Source organism: Tiliqua scincoides, chromosome 2 (genome assembly GCF_035046505.1).
Source record: "Tiliqua scincoides isolate rTilSci1 chromosome 2, rTilSci1.hap2, whole genome shotgun sequence".
NCBI lineage: Eukaryota > Metazoa > Chordata > Lepidosauria > Squamata > Scincidae > Tiliqua > Tiliqua scincoides.
In genome coordinates this window covers 118,842,619-118,867,922 of record NC_089822.1, presented here as the reverse complement: position 1 = coordinate 118,867,922, position 25,304 = coordinate 118,842,619, and the positions used below count along the sequence as shown (strand labels likewise).

At 45.9% G+C, this 25,304-nt stretch overlaps 2 protein-coding genes across 2 annotated transcripts in view; one reads left to right on the top strand and one right to left on the bottom strand.

Moving 5' to 3' along the window:
- The window catches only part of SYN1 (synapsin I), a 94,705-nt gene that overhangs the window by 14,195 nt on the left and 55,206 nt on the right, over positions 1–25,304 (top strand). Inside the window, exons 2-5 of the mRNA XM_066613960.1 lie at positions 8,624–8,681; positions 12,197–12,288; positions 13,166–13,322; positions 13,786–13,875. Of these exons, the coding sequence (XP_066470057.1) occupies positions 8,624–8,681; positions 12,197–12,288; positions 13,166–13,322; positions 13,786–13,875 (397 nt within the window). The remainder of the gene's footprint in view (positions 1–8,623; positions 8,682–12,196; positions 12,289–13,165; positions 13,323–13,785; positions 13,876–25,304) is intronic.
- TIMP1 (TIMP metallopeptidase inhibitor 1) lies at positions 16,897–25,162 on the bottom strand. Its single transcript, XM_066613961.1, has 6 exons — positions 25,075–25,162; positions 24,241–24,412; positions 22,061–22,134; positions 20,748–20,865; positions 18,374–18,495; positions 16,897–17,213 (listed from the first exon to the last, which is right to left on the bottom strand). Exons 2-6 carry the CDS (start codon positions 24,371–24,373, stop codon positions 17,004–17,006), a joined length of 657 nt encoding a protein of 218 aa, XP_066470058.1. The 5' UTR covers positions 24,374–24,412; positions 25,075–25,162; the 3' UTR covers positions 16,897–17,003.

The window sequence follows — 25,304 nt, the reverse complement described above, 5'->3', positions numbered from 1 at the left end:
TGTCTGTGCATGTGTCTTCAAAAGCAACTTGATCAGCAGGTGAAGTGTTTCACAGAATTGAGATAAGTGTTATCACCAACTAAAGTCTGCAACCCATAAAGTCTGCTGCTCAGTGGTAACCTTAGTGAAGGCAGCATCCTGCAGGAGATGATAGAAGCTGGCTTGAAGTCTTGCCTGTTGGTAGAGAACTTAATGAAAGTGGACCAGGGTGTTCTGTTGCTTGCTCATCACAGTGATAAAACAATGCAAGGGATTGCCTGACTTAGAGGATGGGGCTTGTAGGATCAGAGCGTAGGTGGGCCTTGGTGAAGCGGAGTTGCTCTTCAAAGACAACATATTCTGCAGAATCACATGGTAAAGTCTATGCTGGACTGTGCCATTGCAGGCAGGAGGATTTGTTTGTTTGCATGTTCCCCATAAAAAAAATAAGCTCTCAGCACATAGAAAACTAGTATATCAGGGCAATGGTGAACACTTTTTCTGAATAGCTGTTTTTCTATATGAAGGTAGGTTTTCCGCATGGAAGACCATATAAACATGTGACTCTCCCCCCACCCCGACTGAAGTGATATGATCCTTTATTCTTTGATTCAGATTCAGTTGACACAGAGTGCACTGTGAAGCAATAGCTTTGGTATTGCAGGGGGATAGTGTGCGGTTGCAGGTTTTTATGCTGTAGGAAGGCTGGTTCCTGGCTGCAAGCTAGGGAGTGCCTTCACTTTACTGGAGCAGGGCATCTTTTGAACTAAGAAAACCCTAATACCTTTTTGGGAGCCTCTGTACAGGAGATGTGGATGTGTAATCTCCTGGATTCCAGGCCAAGTTGTGGATTTAGGGGAGCACAGAAATGTTGCATTCTGTTGTGTAGGTGGTAGGCATGATAAGGTGTGTTGGAACTAAGGGAAATCTGGTTTGCAGCAATGCAGAAGCAAAGTCCAGTCTAATAGGAAAGTATTCGGTACGTGTTGTGCAGTGGATTCATGTACTGTATAAGTACAAGACTGCAGGGACAGTGTGGTGCATTGCAGAGGGCATTGGTCTCTAGCAAGTACAAATTGTTTAAAAAGAAGAAAGAAAAAGCAGTTGTATCATAGAAACTCAGGTTTGATAAACATATCAGGATAACTGCAGGGGAGGTTGCTTTGCAATTCTTTTCTTGAAGCTAGTTATTAATCGTTTCTCTTTTGCTGCAGAACTGCAGTAGCAAGGCAAGCAAGGAGTGTGTTTGAGTTTGAAAGTAAACACTGCTTATTGGCAGTGTGAAGTGCAGTGCCTTTCAGCAAGAAATCAGAGAGCACTGGGGTTGGTTTGCTGAAGCAGAAAAACCAAAGGCCCATGCCATGCCAGCCTGGGCAGGCCAACCTCTCAGCCTTCAGCATTGGTCACAGTGGTAGCACCCACTGTGTCATCAGGGGCATGGTGGGGGTGTTCAGAATAGGGCATCCAGAGCTTCCAGCAACCTGGTGGGGCTGTGCAGAAGAGCTGGGGGTTGCCGATCACTAGTAATCTTACTGGTCCTTCTGCAATGATCGCTTCTGGGCTAGTTGCCAGAACAGGAAGATAGGAAACCAAGGGAAAAATAAAACATTATGTAGTTAAGTGCTTTCTCTATTTTTGTACTTTGTATCAATTTTTTTTTGAATGAAGAAAAGATGGTACCCTTCAGCGCAGATGCTCTGACCTTGCATTGATTAAAAAAAGAGAAAACCTTCTTGTCCTAAGAGAACTTTGTGCATGTTTGAAGGGACTTTCTTCTCCCTTAAAAACAAAACCTATACACATCCTTTTTCTGTACAGGAAAGCATGTGGAAGGAAAGCATTCTACTCAGGTTCACAGGCATCCAACCTGTGGTGCCAGACTCATGTTGCTCTGTGTGGACCCAGTCCTATCCAAATTTTCAGGGTTGGTGTAGCTGTGCCAATGGAGCTGCATCCTTCAGTGGGGAGGCTGCATTGCTGCTGCACTGGTGCTGGAAAGTTGGATAGGATTGGGCCCTGTGTATGTTTCCAATTTAAAGCAGTGTTTCTCAAACTGTGGGTCGGGACCCACCAGGTGGGTTGCAAGCCAATTTCAGGTGGGTCCCCATTTAGTTCAATATTTTATTTTTAATATATTAGATTTGATGCTACAATGGGATGTGACTGCATCTGGGGAAATGTTACAGACCTGCACATTTAACAGGCTACTATGTATATTCTTTTAACAACGCTAGCCAATGGGACTTACTCCTGGGTAAGTGTTGGTAGGATTGCAGCCAAGGATTTTCTTGCTTGATGATGTCACTTCTGGTCATGACATCACTTTCTGTGGGCCCTGACAGATTCTCATTCTAGAAAGTGGGTCCCTGCGCGAGAACCACTGATTTAAAGGAAGGCTCCATACAGTCTGAAGTTCCAAGCAATGATGCTATCTTGAGGACTAGTTGGTCGGTGGCAGTGGAAGCAGCAGTACACATTGTGTGACAGTGCAGGGGCTTTTGATTTTGAGTAGCCCCCAAACTGCAGCCTGTGGAAGTGTGTTGCATTGCAGTAGGAGTAGCAACGCAAAGGGGGCAGATCTATAGCACAATGGTCTGCTGCATTCTGTAAGCAAACCATGTCCTATACAGGCAGGGAGGGATGCTCTAGGCTAGCGGAAGAACAGGGGTCACTGTCCTGCAGGGTAAAAATAGAATTGCATTTTAGGGTTTTGCAGAAATTCGAGGCAAAGGCTGCAGTGCTGTGCATGTTTACTTGGGAGTAAGCCGTACTGAACGCAGCGGGACCTACTTCTGAGTAAACGTGCAGGAGTGCACTGGAAAGGAACTGCAGTGCAGCTTGGGCTTCTGCAGTCTGCGAAGAGAATACTTGGCAGTGCCAAAAGGCTTTGCAGGGAGCCCCGCAAGCCTGGAGAATTCAGTTGTTCTCTCTCTGCAAATTTTTTTGAACGACGATGGCCAGCTCAGCAGGACAGACTGCAGTAGCTTTCTTCAAGAGGCTTGTATAGGCAGCGGATAGGCTGCGAAATCCGGAAGGGGCTTAAGTGGATTAGAAGGGCCGCAAAGAGAAGATTGCAGAAAATTGCAATATGCAGGGAAGGGCGGAGATCTGTAGCCCCAGGGCTGCAAAATCCGGAAGGTCCAAGCCCGCGCGAGGAGGTCTTTGAAATAAATCAACAATCAATAGGGAGACGGGCCTTTCGTGGCAGAGTCATTGCTAGAGAAGCGGCTGCGGAAATGCGGATCTGCTTCGCAGTGGCAGACCAGGCTGACTGTTCGCGTCGAAGACTTCGATCTTGCGATGCGGGGAACTGGTTGCTCTCAGCTGCAGCAATTGGCGATGATGGGCGGGCGAGGGAGGGTGGCAGTGCGGACTTTGGGCTTAAGAAGGAACCATTATTACAGCAGCAGAGCGGCCGCCTGGTTTGCAAACGCCCTGCGGGGAATGCCTTTCCACCCATTGCGATGCTCTCGCTTTTCTTTTAGCGGCCGTTTCAGGCTTCAGCTTAGGCTGCAATCCTATCCGCGTTTACCTGGGAGTAAGCCCCCTTGATTATAATGAGACTTACTTCTGAGTAGACGTTGCATAGCATTGGGCTCTTCGAGCCCGATCCTGTGCCTGTCTACTCAGAAGTAAGTTCTATTACAGTCAATGGAGCTTACTCTCAGGAAAGTGTGGATTGGATTGCAGCCTAAGGCTGCAATTCTATCCACAATTATGGGAGAGTAAGCCCCATTGATTATTATGGGGCTTACTTCTGAGTAGACATGCATGAGATTGGGCTGCCAGCTCGCTGTGGGTTTGCACCAGTCTGTGTGTGTGTGTGTGGGGGGGGAATCCAGAATCTTGTGACCCGCATTCCGCAGAGAGGAAGAAGCACTTAGCAACCCGCCTCCCTCCCCCAATTCTGCCGCATGGCTAAAGCATCCTTTTCTCCCCCCCCCCCCATTTATAAACGGATCCAAGTGAGTCAGAAGGTTGCGGGGGCGTCTCGGTGATGCTCTTGCACAGCAACGCAAAGCGGGGTGGGGGGGGACGCGGGCCGATAGCACCATCTAGTCAACACCATAGCATCGCAGCACGTGATGGGGTACCCTTATTATAACCCCCTCTGCAGATGGTTGCGAAGAGAAGAATATCATAAGGTTGAACCGCTAGAGCAGCGATTTTCAACCTTTTTCATCTCAGGGCACACTGAAAAGGCATTAAAATTCTCAAGGCACACCGTCAGTTTTTTAAACAAATGACAAGGCACACGGGACCGACTGCAGGGGCTCGTATCCCCCATGACCCTACTAACAAAAGATTCTCCCCCAAACTCCCGTGGCTCACCTGCAGTCCATCCGTGGCACACCAGTGTGCCACAGCACAGCGGCTGAAAATGGCTGCTCTAGAATCCCGCTCTTTACGAGGTGGTGGATCATTTCACTGCCTGCTCATTCAGAGACCCTGTTGTTGCCCCAAGGAGATATGTGAAGCTTTAGTTTTGTACAAATCTTTAATTTGTAATTAATTAAAAAGACATCCCTGGGCCAAGTTCTTCTGCAAGACCCCTAAACGTTCCCCCCTAAAACATTTGGGGGGGATGATGATCGCTATAGGCACCCTCTGGTGAGGACAAGTCTATCAGTATATGTTCTGAGGCATTGTCTTCTGTTTTAATGTGTCATGCATTACAGAGCTGACTCCTGGCACTGAAAAGAGGTTCTGGGACAGAGCCCAGGTAGGGGGCTGAAATACAGTATACGGAACATGCACAATGACACCCTTAACCAGGGCCATAGCTAGAGGGAGGCCAGGGTGGGCATTGCCAGTTTGCCAACCCTCATATTTACCGGTCACTGATGTTTCTCCATAACTTATCCTTTAATTTTGCACACCAATATATATACCTGACATAATTGTCCACCCTAAAAAAATTGTTGCCCACCCATCTCTAGAATCCTGACTATGGGCCTGCCCCTAACTGCTACATTTTCTAGGCAGAGCGATAGGGTGGAGCGGCTGGAGGAGTGGGGAAGTGTTTGTAGTGGGGCGAGGGGGATTCTTAAATCCCTCTCAGTGGTCCAGAGACACTTGGCGAACTTCCAGCTTTTGAAGCCCTTAGTCATGAAAATTTTGATTCTACAAAAAAAGTGTTTAAACAAAAAAAAGTGTTTAAATGTGAGCCCCCTATGAGCTTGAGGCACAGGCCAAATGGCCCTCACTGCTTTTGCCTGCAAAAGGTTGTAGCGGTGCATTTCTGAAGTAAAAATCACATGAAATACTGTGCAAGGAAAAGCAGCTGTGTGTGAGTCCTACTGGAAGAGCTTCTTCCCTGCAAAATGGCCCCTTTCTAAAGCTGCTTTGCCGAAAAGAATTAGCATTTTTGGGTTTATTATGTGCGTTTGTGTATAATACATAATCAGGTCCTAGATGCAGTCCTGCAAGTACTGGCTGCATGGGGGAACTGATATGCTCAGATTCTCTTCCAGATTGCCTGGGTCTTCCCTCCCCCACCCTCAGGCAGTTGGTGTGTGTGTGGGGGGGGGGGGAGGAGAGAATCTGTTTTGGTTTTGCCTTGTTCCTGTTAGGGGGGAATAAAATGAGGACCTGTGACTTAGAAAAGTGGATGAGAGGAGCAAGGACTGTGGGTTCAGCCTCCACTTCTGGGTGTTAAGGGCTAGAGGAGGGTTGTCAAACATAAGGCCCGAATGTGCCCCCAGAAGCATTTTATCCAGCCCCTGTTATAATTGGGTTCTCCCAGCGTGATAATGGGGCTTTCTCATATCTTGAAAATATGAAGATTTGCACATTTTCTCTTCTGCAGGTAATGAGTTTCTGTGTGAAAACAAAGTGCTTATTTCTGGCCATCATCTACTTCATGATGTCAATTTCTGCTTCATGATGTCACTTCTTGCCCTCAGCAGGCACCATTAATGCTTTGTCCCCCTGTATGAAACAAGTTTGACACTCCTGGGCTAGAGGAAAAGAGTGAAGGACTTCTGACTTCTGTCAGAAGAATTGAGGATGGGAGAGGAACTTGGAAGTAAGGATTCCTGGGTTTTCTTCCCAGTTTTGACTGAGGTGTGAGACCCAGTGCAGATGCTGGGGGACACAATCCTGGGGTCTCCCAAATTCTGACTATGGTGTGGGGCTTTGGGGTAAATGAACAGTGAGGGGAGCTAAACAGTGAGCCCCAATTACCTGGCCATGAGTGTTGGCCAAAAGATGAGTCCCTTGCTTCTCTGCAATTGTGTCAGGAATTCTGCAATTGCTTCTCTGCAATTGTGTCAGGAATTCTGCAATTGCTTCTCTGCAATTGTGTCAGGAATTCAGTGACAGAAACTTGTGGTTTGAGGAGCTGTCAGAGGGAGCTGAGAGGCAAGCTTTCTGAGGTTCTCTTTCTCCAATCTTGAAAAGGAAAGTGGAGTTAGTGAATTGAAGATTAGGGGAACTGTACTCCTGAGTTCTCCACTAATAGTGTCGGGGACGTGGGGTCTACTGGTTGATGTGGATGAAGAAATGGGCAACAATTCATTCAGTTCTTACTGGCATCACAGGTATACAGGTGTTGCTGGACTATATAGGGGAGATAAATCTCAGAAGTGTATGCTAGGGAATGTGTATAGGTGCCATCTTGCTTTAAAGCTGCCCTAACCCCTCAGCTGTGCTCTCATTCCCCTGCTGACACCTTGCCTTGGGTTCTTTCCTTAACTGTGTCTCTGCCTTGTCCTCTCTTTTTATGTCTCTCTTTGCTGCTGCAGCCAGTTTGTGCCTGTCCCTGCTGGGCATTTGGTTGCTGAGCTGAGTGAATTATAAATGGAGGAAACAACTCATTATTTTTATCTGCGATGTCTAGACTTCCTCAGGAAGCAGAATCCCAAACTGCCTGCCTGACTGACCTGCCTGCTCTGCACTGAGCTTGTGTGTCACCAGGGGGCACTGTCTTACAAGTATTGGAGTGTTTGCCAGAGGACATTATGTTTCAGTGAAAGGGATGAGAAGAATTGGCTGTCTGTGGGGCATTGTGTCCTGAAACCTGCCAGCAATTGAGAATTTAAAAGAGAGATGTAGTTAGTCTCCAAGGCAACCGCCACTGCCGTGACTTCACCTGTTTGCCGCATCATATAGGCTCAAGAGCATCTCATGACACACTTGCTTGTGGAATCCACATGCTTGTGGAATCACACCAATGCTCAAGGTGTGACTGATGGGCCAGTGGCTTCTTAGATGTCTTGAAAAGAAGATCAAGCAAATTCATAGTGGAAGGATCTATGGATCAAGGTGATCTATGTTCACCTTGATAGCTAAATACAGAGGAAGCTTGCCTCTGTATGGCAGGTGCTGGGGACCAGCAATGGGGAATAGCTCCTGATTTCACACTTTGCTTAAGAACTTCTCAGTTAATCTTCTGGCTCCTCTTGGAAATGGAAGATGAGACTGATTTGACTTTGGTCTGATCCAGCATGGCTGTTCTTATCATATAATGTTTTTAATTTTACTGTTGGAAGGCCAATAGGAGGAGGGATAGTGGACGGTGATGGTGGTTGATCTGAAAGGAAAATAGGACAAGGAAAGAGCACTGCGAAAACTGGTATTCTTTCCAGAATTGGCTGGTCTGTGACCTTTAAATGTGAGAGGATTTCCTTTAACTCCCACTTCCGTCCCCACATTCCAACACCCATGATGAACCTGACAGGTAGTGTAACTTGAAACTTCTTCATCACCCTTCCCCAAATACAAATCTTTATTTATTGACACTCTTCCAGCAACTAAACATTGAGATTTGACTTGTGGTAGGAAAATGCAACAATATCCTTATGACATAAGTGTTCCCTAAAGGTAAGGTGTATGGCTCCCTAAGCAAACAGCTATGGATTTCTTGCACCCAACCCTTGGAAGAGTCTGGAAAAGTCCTCTTTCCTTTGAAAGGGAGGACTACAGAGATGGAGGCTGTGTTAGATGTGTTTCACGGTTGGGGAACTAATCTGGTGGATAGACAGAAAAATTTAAATGGTAGTAAAATGCTATAAAGCAGGCAGGTAGGTATATTTGGGTTCAGAAATGGTACTGACCAGGGACAGGATATTCTTTGCTAAGGTGCAAGTGATATCCACACAAATTCCATGTTGCATGCTGGTTTGGCTTAGTTTAAATCCTGTGTCCAGGACTCGGGTTGTACAAGGAAGTGGAATCTATTTGGGAAAAATGGGTAGAGAACTGTAGAGTGCTGTTGGGCAAAGTGATATTTATTGACTGCCCAGCCCTGCTCAAATTAATCGTGCTTTTCTGGGCTGTGGTTTATACATGTGCATTTTTATTGACTCTTAATATGTATCATATCCTCAAAGATTAATCTGATCTTTGGATTCTCTAAGGGCCCAATTCTATCCAACTTTTAAGCACCGATGCAGCCGCAATGCAGTCCTGAATTAAGAGAACAAACATTCCCTTACCTTGAGGAGGCCTCCATGATTGCACCCCCATTGCAGGAAGCAGTGCATGCCCCATTGGCACAGCTGCATCAGCACTGGAAAGTTGGATAGATTGGGCCCTAAAGCTATTTCTAAGGAGACAGGGAATAGTACAGCAACTGTCAAATATTGTGCTGTTATAAACAGGGGAGTAAGACAATACGATTTCTAACTTCTTGTCTTCTTAGGGCAAAATATTTCAAGGGGAAGAAACTTCATGGAGAGATGGACATCAAAGTAGAACAGGTAAGTCTGTGCTTGGGTATAAGGGATTCAAAGCAGGAGGTGTATGGGCTGAGTCTAGCCTAGTGAGCTACTTACAGGCCAAATTATATGTGATTTAAAGCTATCATTAGAGCTGATGGGCTTATTTTTAATGGACTAAATAACAGCCAGATTGCTTCTACTCATAGATTGGGACTGTAGCAGAGGTATAGGGAAATTTTAGCCCTATCCTCAGACGTTACCCCAGTATAATCTGAATCTGAGTTGGCCTTTCCACACATAACAACTGAATCTGAGTTGGACTCTCCACTACATAGCAACTTTGTTAATTACCATAGCAGTCTGAGGTGAGTGGATCTGTTTTGGGGCGATGGTTGAAGGTAAGATGCAAGTTCTGCTATAGTTGTGAGAGGTGATCTGCTGCAGCTGTTAGTTAAAAACAAACCTGTCAGCCATAATCAATGGCTTAATGTAGTTTGGCCCTAAGACTATAGCTGTTCAGGACCTAGAATCCTCTTCAGGCTCTGAAAAGAACAGGTGTGTACAATATTATATGACTGACAGGCAGTTTCAAACTACTGAATGTGCCAGGCTCAGCAGCATCTGTCCTGAGAACCTTGCTTCTTGCCTTTGCCTAGTTGGCAGGGCAGAGTAGTCTGCTCACTGCAGTTCAGGCTCTGGTTTCTTCATTCAAAGGATATTGAGCAGCACACATCTCTGAGAATGGACTTTGGTTAGGTGTGGCTGCCCATGGTCTCAGCCTGTCCCCAGGGTTCATCATCTTTTACGCACACAGGCTTACACATACTCAGCCAATATTTGTCACTCAGGAAACTCAAATTCAGAACAACCCTGGAAATGCAAATTCTGCCTACAAAATTGTGAAAGATGCCACATAATTGCATTGCACTTTTGCCATGATGTTTATGGGGGAAATCCTGCCCTCAGGGTCACCTCAGCGTTGGCAAAAATTGCCATCACTTTCTCCTTTGACTTGTTGCTGAGCACAGGACAAGGTCATAAGGTGATTTTTGGGATTGAGGAGTTAGTACAAACCCTTCTGTGACTTGGGAACAGAATTTTGAGTAGTCCGCAAAATGGATACAACAGCAGCAGCAAAATTGGGAAATACAACTGAAAATAGAGCTAATAACTTAGGACGCAATCCTATCCTGCGCTGGAACAGGCAAACCAAGAGGCTTGCGCTGTATCCATCACAGGATAGGGGCCATAAGTGGCTCAGCCAGAGGCAAGGGGAAACATTTCCCCTTACCTCTGGGTAAGGGCCGCTGGCCCCTATGGGTCTCCTCGGACTTGTGCCACCTCTTGAGGATGCTTGGAACTGTTTTCCCCAGGAACAGGGGTTGGGATCCAGCATAATTGTGCCCCTAGGTTATCTTAATCACTTTTGGGCCTAGTCCTATCCAACTTCCCAGTCCTGAGATATGGGAACAATGTTCCTTTACCTTGAGAAAACTCTGTGACTGCCACCCCCACCACAGGACGCAGTGTGTTCCCCATTGACACAGCTGCATCAGTGCTGGAAAGGTGGATAGGACTGATCCATATACTTAAAAATGTAGTTTCCGAACTGTTTTCCAGACAAGTTGTGATGGCCTGACTCAAGGATGTTGACCATTTTTTCCTCTGTGACTGGCCAACAAATCAAGGTCTGTCCTGTAAGTTGTGTGGAAAAAGTGTAAATTTTGCCCCAAGTAAACTCTGTGTTCAAAATAATATATGGAGATCAGTAGTATCAGTATGCAAATGTTGTACATGCTCATGGATTATTTTGAGTTAACACAAAAATGTGAAATGTGTAGGTAATCATGGGTTAATATGAGGGTGAGTAGATTATCTGGTAAGGTTATACTATGGCTGGAGACAGGAAACAAACAGAGCAATGCATTTGGTGCAGATGTATCTCTTTCAGTAGAATATTTTATTGAAATATGCTGAAATATTCTTTGCTGAAATATTGCTTGTATATTTCCATACTTCCCTCTCCATTAGTGAGGGCTAGGAATATGTTTTTAAATGAGAGCCCAGTTCCTAGGGAATCCATTTTTTCATTGCATACTGTTTATTGGAATCTCAGAAGATTTGCTGATATTGTGACCCACCTTTCGGAAACTTTATAGTGGTATACATGTTTCATCGCGCTTCTTTCCCCAAACACACACTTTGTCATCACAGTCACTGGCGTTCCTGAAGGGGGGCAAAATGCTAAGTTTCTTCAGGCTCTTGACCACAGATGTAAAGTGGCCGCTCTCCCTTGCCTTTAGAGCCAGTTGCAAAAGCTTTTGCAGCCACAACTGGCTCTGAAGATGAGAGGGTGGGGCTGCTTTACAGCTGTGGTCAGAAGCCTGAAGAAACTTAAGTGTTTTGCCCCCCTCCCCCAGGAATGTCAGTGATCACAGCAACCTTGTAAGATTAGGCTGAATGTTTACAATAGGCTGTTCATGAGTTTCCTTCATATCTGAGTGAGGATTTGAGTCCGCTCCAGAACTCTGTTCACTGAACCAGTGAATTTTTTTCAGTTTTCTTCTTTAGGAAATACTTTTCTTATTGACTTAAGATGAGTTTAGGGCACTCTCAGGGCATTGGCCAGAGCAGTTACCTTGTGTGAACTGAAGGTATGCTCTACCAGTGGTACTCAGACTGATGGGTCGCAACCCCTCAGTTCATGTAAAGGTTCCCCCATCCCTTTAAGGGTCATAGGAGGGGCGAGGGCAGTGACATGATCCATTGCATCACTAAGAGGGACGAGGGGGTACTTTTACTCACTTAGGGCTACAGCAGGCTCCAGAAGGTGCAGGGAGCCCCTCGCAGCCCTCCTCAGGGCTCCCCGAGGCTTGGAATATTAAGAAAAAAGCAAGTACAAACTACTTCCAGTTTGCAAACGCAAGCAAGAGGTGGTTTGCACTTGCTTTTTTTCTCCAAGCTTCAGGGAGTCCTGTAGAGGGCTCTGTGGGGCTCCCCGCATCTTCTGGAGCCTGCTGCAGCTCCAAGTGAGTAAAAGCACCCCCCTTAGAGACACAATCCTGAGGATTGCATTGCTGCCCTTGCCCCTCCCCCGCAAAGTCTTACTTAGGGAGTAAATTTCCCAAAAAGATTGAGAAACACTGCTCTAGACTATACCTAGCATTCTCCTGTATTTACATGTTGCAGACATGTAAATACAGGTTGTATGTACAACCTGTAAATGCAGGTTGATAGTGGGTAGTCAAACTCTTTCCAGGAAGCTTATCTACCTTTGCTCATCTTCTCATTGATAAGCTTCTAAGGAACCCCAGGATTCCTACAAACACAAAAGTTTTGTATTGCAAAAGTTTGAAAAAAGTTGCACTGCATCAATCTCATTTCTACCTATGTTTTCAGGCAGGAAACTTGCTAATTGGATGAAGCATTCTTTCTGGGTACTCAGATCTCCTTCTGACTGCCTTAAGCAGAGTTTGTATGGTGTTGGCTAGTGGCTGTGTGATAGCTGAATGCTCATTCCACATGCATTTATTTGTCTTATTGGTGTCTCCTAGGCAGAGTTCGCTGACCTTAATTTGGTGGCTCATGCTAATGGTAACTTCTCTGTTGACATGGAGGTTATGCGCAATGGCGTCAAGGTGGTCAGGTGAGTAGCAACATATCAGTAATTCATTGTGATGGTTTTAATCAGGCCTATGTGTGCTCTGCCTGTTCATGTCTCAGTGGGTTGTGAGGCAAAATAAACTCTGTGTCCTGGAGTGCTGTCTGGAGGAGGTCCCTGAGAACACAGTAGTTGGCTGTGCTTGAACTAGGCCAGGGAGTACAAAACTCCTAGGGAATCTGGGGGAAAATACCGTTTTACTTTATATATGGATAGCTAGGAACAGAACAGCTCAATCTGTATCAATAATGGTGACAGTTAATAACCTAATCCAGTGGTTCCCAAACTTTTTTGACTGGCGGCCCCCTTGACCTACTGGGCCATTGGCTGTGGCTCCCCATTAGGGCTACAATTCTATACATAATATAGGGTGGCAGATTTTTTTGCAAGGATTCCGCGACCCCCCCAGCTGCTTTCTGTAGCTCCCTGGGAAACCACAGCTCACAGTTTGGGAACCACTGATCTAATCTAACAATAATTTTTTAAAAATTGTTCATAGTTTAAGTCCCATACTTCCACCATTTGGTTCCCATACCCCTAAGATGAATGGATTCCCCTGGTTAAGAGTCCCTGCTCTAGATGGTGCCCTGGGGTAATTTTTGCCTCATCTGGTTACTTGTTTAGTATTATGGTTGATTCAGCCCAGTGTGGAATGGAGGAGGGAGATAAGGAGTAAAGTGAAGACTTGAAGCAACAGGATTCCTGGGTTCTGTTTCTGTGATCTAATGGATTGGAAACTCTGTAAATGGGAGCCAAGACTCTGGGGAATGCTGGGGAGCAGGTTCTGCTCTCTGGGTGAGAAGCAGGAGATGGATTTCTTTGGCCTTCTCTGCTCTTCACTCTCATGTCTCTCCCCTCCTAGGAGCCTGAAACCTGACTTTGTGCTGATCCGCCAGCATGCCTACAGCATGGCTCGTGGTGGAGATCATCGTGGCATTGTGATTGGACTGCAGTACTCAGGGGTGCCTAGTGTCAACTCCCTGCACTCTGTGTACAACTTTTGCGACAAGCCTTGGGTGGTGAGTGGCAGGAACCTATGGTTAGAGGAAGAATCAGACCTAAGTAACGGTAGACTTTGGACTGAGCTGGGGGATGCATAAGCTGGAGGACTTATAAACCAGAGGACTAATTTGTTAGACAGCCTTCTTTAAGAAGGGACACAGAGCAGTGCTTCTGCCGGTGACGTGAGGGAATGGGAGAGTCATATGTTGAACCTAGAGGTTGGACAGGGCTTTTCAGGTAATTGCCACCATTTTGAATTGAGACCTAACAGGCAGTTGGTGCAGCTGTGCCAAAATGGGACTCCTGACAGTAGCTGGGCTGCAGCATTCTGCACCATTTGGAATTCCTGACCCATCTTCGAAAGCAGCTCCAAGAAGGGAAGGGTGGTGGGCAGCAAGGAAGCAGGTAGCAGATGGGTCAGGGCAGAAACCAATGAGAACTGCTTTAGATGGCTCTTCCTTGTTTCTCTCTTACCAACAGTTTGCCCAAATGGTTCGACTCCATCGCAAGCTTGGACCAGAAGAATTTCCACTCATTGACCAGACCTATTACCCCAATCACAAGGAGATGGTAAGCCAGGTTGAAGCATGGAGGGATTGGACTTCCTTTCCTCTCCCTCTTTGTGCAGGATCTTGTGCCTTTTCATTTGTCAGGTACCTTGATGATTCGAGGGTCTTGTTGCCATCTCTGAATGGGGCTCTTTGTTTGCGAGTTAGTGTGGGTATGCAACTCAAGCTCTGGATTAAATGATATGGGGTGAGATCCCATGGCTTTCAGGCTTGAATATATCTCACCCCTCCTCAGTTGACAGTCCCACAGGCAATCATTTCCTTCAGAGTAGACTATGCCAAGGCAGGGTTGGGGCTGTGGGCAACTGTATCTGCCCTTGGACTTGATTGGTGTTCTCCATCCCACAGCGAGTGTCTTCTGTTGTTGGCAATGAGGTTGTGTTCTGGGGCTGGACTCTGAAGTGCTTGGCAGAAGATTCTGCTCAGTTGACCAGGCAGGGCCAGAAGGCCAGGCCCCTGGGACAGCCAGAGTAGAGGCATCATCCAGCCTACCAGTTGCAGCACTGCTGATGTTGCACATTCCTTTTTCCTCCAGCAGCTGAAGACAGCTCTGAGGCCTCAGCATCCATACAGCAATGCCTCATCCTTATTGGATAAGATACTTTCTAACTCAAGGGTAAACATTAGGTGTCATTAACCTACTGAGCTACATCAAGGGTGATGTAGCCTAATGTACCCTTATATCGAAATTATTTAAAAGACAGTGAAATGGTGAGCAGAACAGTGATCTCAATTATTCCAAGAAGATGATAACAACCCTCAAATCATAGGCCGATTAAGGGTACGATCCTACCTTGTGCTGGAACAGGCAAGCCAGGAGGCTTGCACTGTGTCTAGCGTGAGATAGGACTGCAAAGTGGCTCAGTCAAAGGTAAAGGGAAACTCTTCCCCTTACTCCCAGGTAAACCATTGCAGCCCCTATGGGTGTCCTCGGACTTGTGCTACCTCAGGAGGTGGTGCAAGTCCGAGGAGAGTGGAGCAGCTTGAAGCCACTCTGCGCTGCTCGGGAACGGGTGTTGGGATCCAGCATAACAGCCGAGTACCAACTCCACCTTCCTCTCTCTGCCCACCCACCTCTTCCCTGCCCACCCCAGAGCTTTGTGTTGTCCAAGCTTGGCCAACGCATGACTCTCCCCGCAAGCCACCGCAGAGGCTGAATTCAGCCTCTGTATGCCAGCACACCTATGTGCATTGGCATGGCTTGCTCCCGAGGAAACACAAACATGTTTTATGGCACATTTGCCACCCTCCTAGGGTCAGGACTCATTTTTAGGACTGTGCTGTTTAGTTTGATTGGTGTAGTTGCTAAGCTATATGTACAGCTTTGCTAAACAGTGTGAGGTCTGAATTTATTTCAGTCAGTAGTTGTTAACCTTTCAGACTTGGAACTGCTTTTTCATTCCAACTTGTAATATGAATCGTTACACATTTGTTTTCAGTACTTAGAATGTTTGTGTTCCATGCTTCCTACATGAGTTTGCCACTCTCTGCCTTTCAAGATCTGACACCTTATTTTTTTTGCTTTTATGTTTTCTCCTTAGCATCTCCTGGAAATTAATTTGCTCTTGTCATCTAGCAGCCAGTGAATTATTTTGGGTGAAAAATGCCCTTGTTTTCCTAATCTCCCTTCCATTCTTATTTTCTTTCTGCATCTACGCTTCTCTTTTTAAGACTGCAGGCTGCCTGCAGGCAGGGAGTTTTATTTTAAGCTCCTTGCACAATGTCTAATTTTTAGGTTCTTGGTGAAAATAAAAAAAGATACAACTGCTGAACAGTAATTGCTCTTTTCCTTCCTTCTCAAGCATAGTCTGCAATCTCCAGAAATGATATTTTCCTTCGTCCTGTTGCCATTTTAGACTGGCTCTACCACTACTGTTTTCTTCCTCTGTAAGGTCCCCTTCCTATCCAGTTTTCCAGTGCCAATGCAGCCTTGAGCTATGGGGACAAACATTGTGACTGCCCCCCCACAGGATGCAGTATATGCCCTGTTGGCATAACTGTATCAGTGCTGTAGAAAGTTGGATAGGATTGGGCCCTCACCCTCACATTTGGTTGGAGATGGAGGAGAGACCAAGGGCAGATCTGTTCCTTATCCTCTAAGCTTTCATGTGCTTCTGTCTGTTTTCTTGAACCACGCAGGAGTCAACATCTGAAGTGCTTGAAAGCTACGGGTCACTAATAGCTACTGTCCAAACAGAGAGAGGCTAAGGCTCAATTTTGTATTTTAGAAAGGTTGGCCAAGAAGACTTTGGTGGGATTAGAGTAAGGTTTATAGCAAGATTCAGAGATCTGCTCTTGGAAGTATTTAAGATTATAGTGTAAACCCCCTCCCCCTGAAAGATGCACTTTAAGGCTGCAATCCTATATACTGCAATTCTATGCACTTTCCTGGGTGTAAGCCCCACTGAACACAATGGGACATATCTGAGTAGCATATGTAGGATTGTGCTCTAAGAATATGTTATTGTTATTTCATAATACCACTATATCTGAACAGTAATAACATTATCAAACATTTTGGGATAAGAGGTGGCACCCACCCTAACTGAATGGCACCAGTATCAGAAATATAAGCAGAAAGCCCTCTCCCTCCCCCCCCCCCACAAAATTTTTCCTGTGGATATCTATAGTTACTCAGCGGTGAGGAAAAAGACACTCTGCATGTGCATAGAACTGTGAATTACGATTTCACATGTTCTAGGGCTAGACTTTGCCATTCAACACAGTCCCTGCAATTGGGGTGGAGCACAGGCTCCAGTTAAACCAGCTAGACAGCTTCTGAGATGCTTTGGCCATTCCAACACAGGATATCGATGATGAGTCATCAGACACAGAGGGTGAAGAACCAGATTCAGGATCATGTGGGAAGGACCTGGTTTCCCATATCGAAGAGAGAAGACTCCCTATGACTGCAGGAAGCCCTTTTTCCCCCCCCCCTTCATTCTTACTATCAGTCTTTAGCAGATTGATAGTACTTTGGTATCTTGATTTTCCTACTTATAAAGAACTAGAATGCTTGCTCTTAATAATAAAATGGTGTTTATTGTAAAAAGTGACCATTCAGAAGGAAGGGTGAGTGGAGCATATTCACAGAGAGGAGCACCAGCCCTGTCAGAGTCCATGAAGATGTCACTGCCTCAGACGAGCCTTGCGAAGGAATCCAGACTTTTCGCTCTTCAGTGATTGCCAAGTGCAGAGACCAGGATTTCCAGACTTAGGCAGGCAAGCTGCGCTTTTGTCCTGGCTGCCACCATTCCACATCTGGTTTACAATTCCATCTGTCCATAGGCACTGGGAATTGGAGTCAACGGAGCATGGCATGGAATAGCATGGCACAATCTGTTGAAGAAAGAACAGAGATCTGTCAGGACAGGCAGGAAGATGAGAGCCATCCCTCTCATCCTGCATACAAGATTCCATTCCCACATCTGTTGATGCTTCTCTTCTGTCTTTCCCTAATCTAATGATAAGCTACTGGAAACTGGGGGGGGGGCATAAAATGGCCCCCAGTGGTCTCTCACCTGGCACCTGTAATCTCTGATATGAATTCTGGTCCCTATTTATTTGAGGTGCCTAACTAAGAAAAACTATGGCAAAGAACTCCTTGAACTTCTTCGGGTGCAATCCTAACCCCTTATGTCAGTATTTTCCACCACTGGCATAGCAGTGCCAATGGTATGTGTGCTGCATCCTACAGTTGGGTGTCACTCACAGAGGCCTCCTCAAAGGAAGGGAATGTTTGTTCCCTTACCTCAGAGCTGCATTGCCCTTAAGTCAGTGCTGGAAAGCACTGACAGAAGGGGTTAGGATTGTGCCCTTCCTTGCACAATATGGAAAGCAACAGTTGTTGCTCAGCTGCATCAGCTAAGATGCAGGCAAATGTGTTGAGTGACAAGGAGGAAGGAGACATTGCCTAAGCCTCTGTCATTGTTCACACCAGAGAGGAGAGGGTTAAAGCGTCCTTGGCCTGTGTCTTGGCTCACATAGGAGGAAGCCAGTAAACAGAACCAGTGTTGCTGACCATTCAGCTCTTGCCCAGTTTAAAATTTTTAGCTCCTGTTAAAAATTAGGGCTCTGATTGTTACGATGCAGCACCCGTTTCCTAGACCCTCCTCAGTTAATTTCCACCTTGCAGCAGTGCTTTTGTGACCTGCTGTCACTAGCCATTGAGTAGCAGGGTGCTCTGGCACCACCAAGTAGCAAGGCTACTTCCTTGCATCTTGATTCCTTTCCTTCATTTTCTGTTCAGGATCGGCTGCAATATCTGGGTTGTCCCTTTGACTTAACTTTAGGTAAGGTGATTTATCTCTGGTTGGAAGATTTTTTGTTGTTATAGGTCGATGTGAGCTTTCAAGCTACACAGAATTCTTCAGGGTACAGCTGATGCTTCTTGTTGGGCCCTACCAGCCCCCCTGTGGTATTTTCCCTTAAAGCTGATGATCTTTAATTGCTGTTGCCTTTCCCTGTGACACAGTGTCTCCTAGTGGCTGGACACTCACTTGACAACTGCAACCCTTGCTGTAGTCCAGACTTAGGCCTCGTCTCTGTTCAGGAGTCAGCTGAGCCCATGGCTGAATGAAGGAACAGGCAGAGATCCTGACAAGATTGTTGTCTAGCATTCCTGGATGGAGGTGAAAGAGAGAAGCAAATGTGAGGAAACATATCTAAAGCTGTGGTTCTCACACATTTAGCACCAGGACCCACTTTTTAGAATGAGAATCTGTCAGGACCAGAAGTGAACTATTCTAGGCTGCACTCCTGCCCACACTTACTCAGGAGTAAGTCCTATTTACTATCATTGTTAAAAGAATATACATAGTAGCTTGTTTAAAGTACAAGACTGTAACATTTTCCCCAAATACAGCCATGGTAGTATCAAATCCAGCATATTAAAAATAAAATATTGAAATGAATGGGGACCCACCTGAAATTGGCTTGCGACCCACCTAGTGGGTCCCGACTCACAGTTTGAGAAACAGTGATCTAAAGGCTTGTTCTCCATGTCTTGTTGTGATCAATATACAAAGGATATGTCTGGTGACTGCAGCATATTTTGTTTTTACAACTGGCATTCAGCTTCTTGATGTCTAAGAAGCTTATCTTCACAAGTGTCAGCAGTGCTGCAGCTACTTCAGGCTTAGGAAAAAATCTCCTCCAACATTGAAGCTGAACCTGAGGAGGGCAGATTCTGCACCAAGGCCTGCTGAATTCTATGAGGGGTATCAATTATGACACTAGAGCAGATTGGCAGTGTTTGTTAGTTTGCATAAATCTACTGCAATTTGACTTATTCTGTATTCTTTATTCTGCTTTTATTGATCATGGTGGGGGTGTAAGGCATTATGTAAGATGTTGAAGTGCTACCCCGCAAGACCCCTCCAGATATCCACTTGTGCTTTCAAGTGAGGCATTAAGAGCTAGAAACTTGCATTTTTTTGAAAAATAAAGCCTTTCGCCATCTTGTGCAACTCTTTGAAGTTTGCTCCAAGTTACCTAATCCCTTTGTCAGCTTTGGGGGCCCAGTGGGGTCAATGGCATGAGGGGTGAGAAGAGGGGCCCAGGCACCAGTTCCACAAGTTCATCAGGCCTATCCTGGTAGAGGAAAGCTATCCCACACAGGCCTCAGACATTGGCCAGGCAGGTGTTTAAATTAGCCCCTCAGTAACTCTCCCTCTGGTCTTTGCCCAAATAATGCTCCCTTCTAATCCCTGGCTCCCTCCCCCACCCTCAGCCCGGCTTCTCCCAGTCTAAGCAGAATACCCCCCACCCTTTGGTGCTGTGGCCTGGTTGCAAATGCAGCGCCCAAGTAAGGGCAACTCACTAGGAGTCGACTGCAGCCAAACACAAGTGGGGATGGTGACAGCGCAGGAGCTGTCCTGGGGGCTTGCTCCAGCATGCCGCGTGCTGTCCAGGCTGGTGAGCAAACTTGCCTGTAACACAGCTGGGGTTGTCTGTGTGGGCTGCAGGGGGCTCTGGTTGCCCTCTAAAGACACCAGGAGAGTGACTTAGCTAGCTGGGAGGCGGGTAAGACCAGGAGACCCCAGTCGCCCTTCTAAAACGGAGGACTTGCATAGCCTACTGCTGATTTCCTATTCCAAACCAGAGGCCCTTCTGGATGATGGCTTTTGTGGGTGACTCACCCGATACCCAGAATACACTTGCCAGCTCCTGGGCTGACCGTTAGTATATAGTCCAAAGAGACTGCAGAGCAAAACCAATGATACAGCATGGTTTGACTTCTTCCCTGAAGTAGGTTTTCCTCTCATTGCTGGTTTTTTCCCCCCATCAATGCTGGCCATATTTGGGTCAAGATACATTCACACCAGCGGTAGAAAGGCCAACTTCTCCAATAAGAATTTGAGAAGTGTACAGACTCAAAATTTGCTGCATTTTAGGGAAATGAACTTTGTTGTGGTAGGACTGGCCTGGCACCAATGGAAGCATCCATTCTGTTCTAATATTATCTGGGATAGTTTTTCCTTGCAAGTGTTATTTGTCAGGAGAGTGCTCTAAGCATGCACAGTGTCCTTTTCCCTTATCACTCAGAAACTGAGGGCCAAGTTCTATCCAATTTTCCAGTGCTGGTGCAGTTGTGCCAATGGGGTGTGCACTGCATCTTATGGTGAAAAGGCAGTCACAGTGGCCTCCTCAAGGTATGGGAATATTTGTTCCCTTACTTCAGGGCTGCATTGCGGTTGCACCGGTATTGGAAAGTTGGATGGGATTAGGCCCTGACAGCATCTCACTTCTGTGCAGTTCTGCTCCTATGAACATAGAGTTCATTGCCCCACTTTTGTTCAGAGGCAAAACACAGAAGTATGTATGAATTGCAACTGCATCAAATCTTCTGTGGCAGTAGAGGATGCTCTTTACCTGCAATGACATATTCTTCTCCTTGGTGGTTTTCCTTGTGTTCATATCCGCAGACGCTTGCCATGGCAGGAGTATGAAGGAAACGAAGTTCTTGCATTGCTTCAGATCCCTTGTACACCTGCGGAGAGTGTGAATGAGTGTCAGCATAAGGGAAGGGGGCTAGTGTAAGAAGGGACTCAGGGGCTTTTGCTCATGGATGTTTCTATTCTATCAAAACCACAGCCATTATTGGCATTAATTGTTTCTTTGTCTGGACCTGGAGACTCAAGTTCAGATTTCAGTTCTAGCTTAAAGTGTCTAAACAAGTTATTGCTCAGAGTCCTCTCCTATTTAAAATGGGAATAATAGTGACTTGGTTGTTTTGGGCACAAACAAGAGAAGAAATATTTGCCTGCTGAATAGATAATGAATACAGTGTTCTGGAACCTCAGTCTTAAGGGACTTCCAATATACTCTGTGGGCTGGTAATGTTCTTTTGACATTCATTTTGGGATCTTATTGCTGGCTTGTTCCTTTGATCTGATGTATATGTTCACAAAAAAGGCTTGCTAATCCTCTTCTGGGCTGTACCACTTCATAAAGCAGGTGAGAAAATTATATGCTTCCAAATATGCTATGTGGACATAGAAGGTATCACATCAGAGAGAAAGCTTCCGTTTTTATTATGGTGTACTGAGTCCTGCAGGCCCACATCTGCATTACCAAGGGATTCATTCCTAGAAGTATTTTACCATGTACTTAAAAAATTAATAGATTGTATCATTTGATAGATCGTAGATTGAACTTTTGTCTGCAACAAACTTAATTATAGGCAAGAGCACTTGCAAAGGAAGTCATGAACTCTTGCCTGACCTTCCCATCTAAGTTCAGATTTGGTCTATACCTTGATTGGAAGACTCTAAAAGAGGGCAACAGCATGAAACACCAGTTCAGAGCGCTGTAAAAAGGGTATCAAATTTATTCATCTGAAGAAGTAATAAAGAAATCTCAATATGTTCCAGGCTAAAGCAGGTGAATAATGCATGCTTAAATATAAGGCAGGTATGCCTCATCTGTCACCAGAGTTACAGGCAACATAGCAGAAATGCCAGCTTTGTGGGGAATTTCTAGCAACTGCAGTCTCAGCAAAGGCTGCACCTTTGGGAAACATAGAAGGAGTTATGGATGAAGAGGAGCATTTGGTTGCTTTATTTGAGCATTGTAGTATGAGGAGAAATTTCCACCTTTTTGGGCCACCCGTCATCACTTCCTATCTGAGGCAACTGGGATGGGGTAAGGGGAGCTTTCAGCATGTTTCAGTGAGAAGTGCTTACCTTAGTGGTTTTGATCTCATACTGCACCGACAATCCTGACCGTGTGCCGTTACCTACAAACTTGCACCTGATAACTGTAAAAAGAGATAGTGGGTCACATCTTGCTGTTTTCAGCTCTCCCAACCTTCCAGCATCAATTTGGTTTTGAATGCTCTGCATCAGTAGCATCACTGGGGGGGAGGAGGGACTGGGGCAGACTTCCCTGGGTGCAACACTCTGGAGGTGGTGACAGATGTGCTGGCCGAGTCCCCACTGAGCAGAGATCTGGCAGCAAAAGGGTCCTCCTCTCTGCCCCAGTCCAATTGGCTGCGAATTGCAGCACTCCAGAAGTAGTTCAGCAGTCATCACATCACCACCAAACTACTTTTGGGTGCTGCGCCAAGTGCCATGGATGCTTTTTATGGTGTTGCAAAATCATGAGCGAGAGGGATTTGTCATATGGCAGGGGTGTTGTATGGCGGGGGGGGGGTGACACCCACCCCAGGTGCACAATGTGCTGGCAACACCACTGCTCTGCATTCTGTTCCAGTAAGAAGGGACAATGAATTATCTTTGGAATTTATCTTACTGCAGGTACAATTCCTGCCCCGATTCTTTTGTTTTCCCACCTGTACATACACATGTATGTACACACTCTCTCTCCCCCTCAGGGGCCTGAACACTGAAATCAAGCTACTAAAAGCTTTAATTCCCATGAACAGCCCATTTGTATACATAACTATATTGGTCATGGACATACTGGTGAAAGAATCAAAACACAAATCAAAATGTGAAAAGAAATAAGAAAAAACAAAGCAAGTTGGGGCCTACATGGCAGGATTTTTATCTCTCTGGATGTGCGTGTGGGGGGGGGGAGAAGGGAACCCTTAGTCAAATTAGAAGCGAATATATAAATGAATGATGTCTATTTCAGCAGCAGGCTTTGCATGTTCAGGTGTTAGCTTTTTTGACATTTAAATTAAGGCTGCAATTCTAACCACACTTTCCTGAGGGTAAGCCCCATTGAACAAAATAGGACTTGCTTCCAAGTAGACCAGGTCAGGATTGTGCCCTAAATTGTTGAATTCTAGAGCACCACAGAGTACCAGCAGAAGGCAGTGTAGGGTATGTTAACTTTTTAGTATAGTATATACAGTAAATACTGCAAGACTTAGAATGATTTTGAAGAGATTTTAAGGGAGAGCTAGCAAGCATACAGGATGGAAACACTTCCAGAAGTGGCCAGAGATAGTAGCCTCAGTATGCCATGATACATGAACTACTTTCCATTTGGCTCGCCAGCTCTCCCCAACCACCCGCCTGGTTTCTTTACAGTTGCCTGACTTGCAGAAATTTAGCACATGAAGCTTTTCCTAGCATGGAAATTAAGTGATGAGGAAAGATTCACTTGCCAAATTTGTCCAGCAGCTGTTGAAAATGCAGGAGCTCTACCCCAAAAAGAAGTTGGCAACTCTGGCTTTAACTTCTATAGGCATATTGAGATCTTACTAAATCCTCCTTTAGGGTGGCTACTTTTCCCTGTCTCTTCAGCTGGATTCATTAGGCAATGAACACTCCACCCTAGCACAGCTGGCTCTGGTTCTAAGTATTTACCTTTGGGTCATCATCTAGAGTAAACTAATGCACTGATAGTTTAAAAGGACACAGATGCATGCATCAAAAGCCATCATTGGACATTTACATACTTAATTGCCATTACACTAGGTTACATATTACAAAGTATGTAATACATTTACAAAAATCTCTTTACAAAATAGCAAAACACCTTAAAATAGTTTAACTGATGGAGTGTGAACACACTATGAATGAGTATGTGATGCCAAGATGGGGGGGAAGGGAGAGGCACCAAATCTGTATCTGCTCTCACAAGTAGTTTCTGCTAGCCTGACCCTTCTATCATTCAGACCCTTCTGCTGCTTGAGAGGAATTTAAGTATCAACATCCTTTTGTTTTATGGGGGGGGGGGCGGACGGGGACACAGGCTGTTGCTACCTGGAGGTGCTGATCTTTCCATGGACAACCAGGCAGCTGCTCATTTACCAGGCTGGGAGCATAGTTGGGAGGTTGTTATGGGGAAGGAATAAAGGGACTGTGGGGGGGGGGGGTTCAGAGAGAATGGTATGTCTATAGGGCATTGTGAGAGACTTCCGGGAAGGTGACAATTCAATGAGGAGACTCACCAACATCAGCATTGCAGTATGCAGTCTGGGGGTGGCTGGGGGCACAGGAGCAGGCTTCAGTTGGATCTCCCAGCAGAGTTAGGAGAAGGACGCAGCTGGTTGCCAGGAATCCACACATCTTGGCAGAGTCCATTTTTTTCTTCTCAGAGAAGTAGAGTGACTCAGATATGACCTGGAAGGCAGATACAGTACAGTGTTATTTCAAGGCAGGAAGTAGCAGGAATAGGGAAGGAACGTTCCCTGTAGAGAACTAGCAAAGGGCATCAGATTAGGTGAGCCACTGATGGTTTTGTTTCTGGCAGGGAGAGAGAGGCAGAGAAGTGTGCTGTGGACTGAATGGGGCTTTTTGTATCCTAGTCTTGTTGGACAGGGAGAAGGATCCAAAATGAGTGCTGGATGAAGAGAGGAATGAATTGGAGTCACATTGGAGGGTCTCAAGATTTCCACTCTGCAAAGGTGCAGTGAAAGCTTTACCATGGGTCCCCATTCATATGGGGACACCCTAGACTGAGCCAGCACAAGGACATGGGTTGAAAAGGAGAAAGCTTAGCAGGGCTTGGGACGCTAAAAAAGAATCATAGGTCAGGCCCAATAAGAATGTTGGTTTCAGAGTTAGTTTAAAACCTTCCAGGGTTACCAAGGGTTCTATAATGAAGAAGATGACCAAGTTGGGGCAGTAGAGAGGCTGAATCAGAACTCTTCTGAAAGTCCCTGGATGACCAGTGTTGAAACCTCAGAGAACATTATGGCAAGTGAGTTCCCCTCCCAGGTTGGAAACAGCAGGATCTGTCAGAGCTGGTTTTCTGCAAAAGAAGAGGTAGGGTTTCTACTCACCTTGCTGTCTGTAGTTCTCTAGGTGTCTCCTGCTAATTCAGGCTGTAGCTCTCAGCCCATCTGGCTGGTATTTAAAGCTCCCCCTACTTCCCCCTCTGCTCCCCCTGCTTTTCCTGTCCTGATTGCCAAAGAGGCGTGACAGACATAGTTTGTGGTTTAAGCCCAGAGCTAGCTGTGCTAGGGTGGAGTGTTCATTGCCTGATGAATCCAGCTGAAGAGACAGCGAAAAG

Bases quoted from the DNA above. Each gene is read 5' to 3' on its own strand.
- TIMP1 (XM_066613961.1), bottom strand. From the start codon at position 24,373: ATGGACTCTGCCAAGATGTGTGGATTCCTGGCAACCAGCTGCGTCCTT. The intron at 20,866-22,060 runs GTAAGCACTTCT...CACTCTCCGCAG, and splicing joins ATGAGATCAAAACCACTAAG to GTGTACAAGGGATCTGAAGC. The intron at 17,214-18,373 runs GTGAGTGTCCAG...TTTCTTCAACAG, and splicing joins GCAAGGGTTGCAGTTGTCAA to ATTGTGCCATGCTATTCCAT.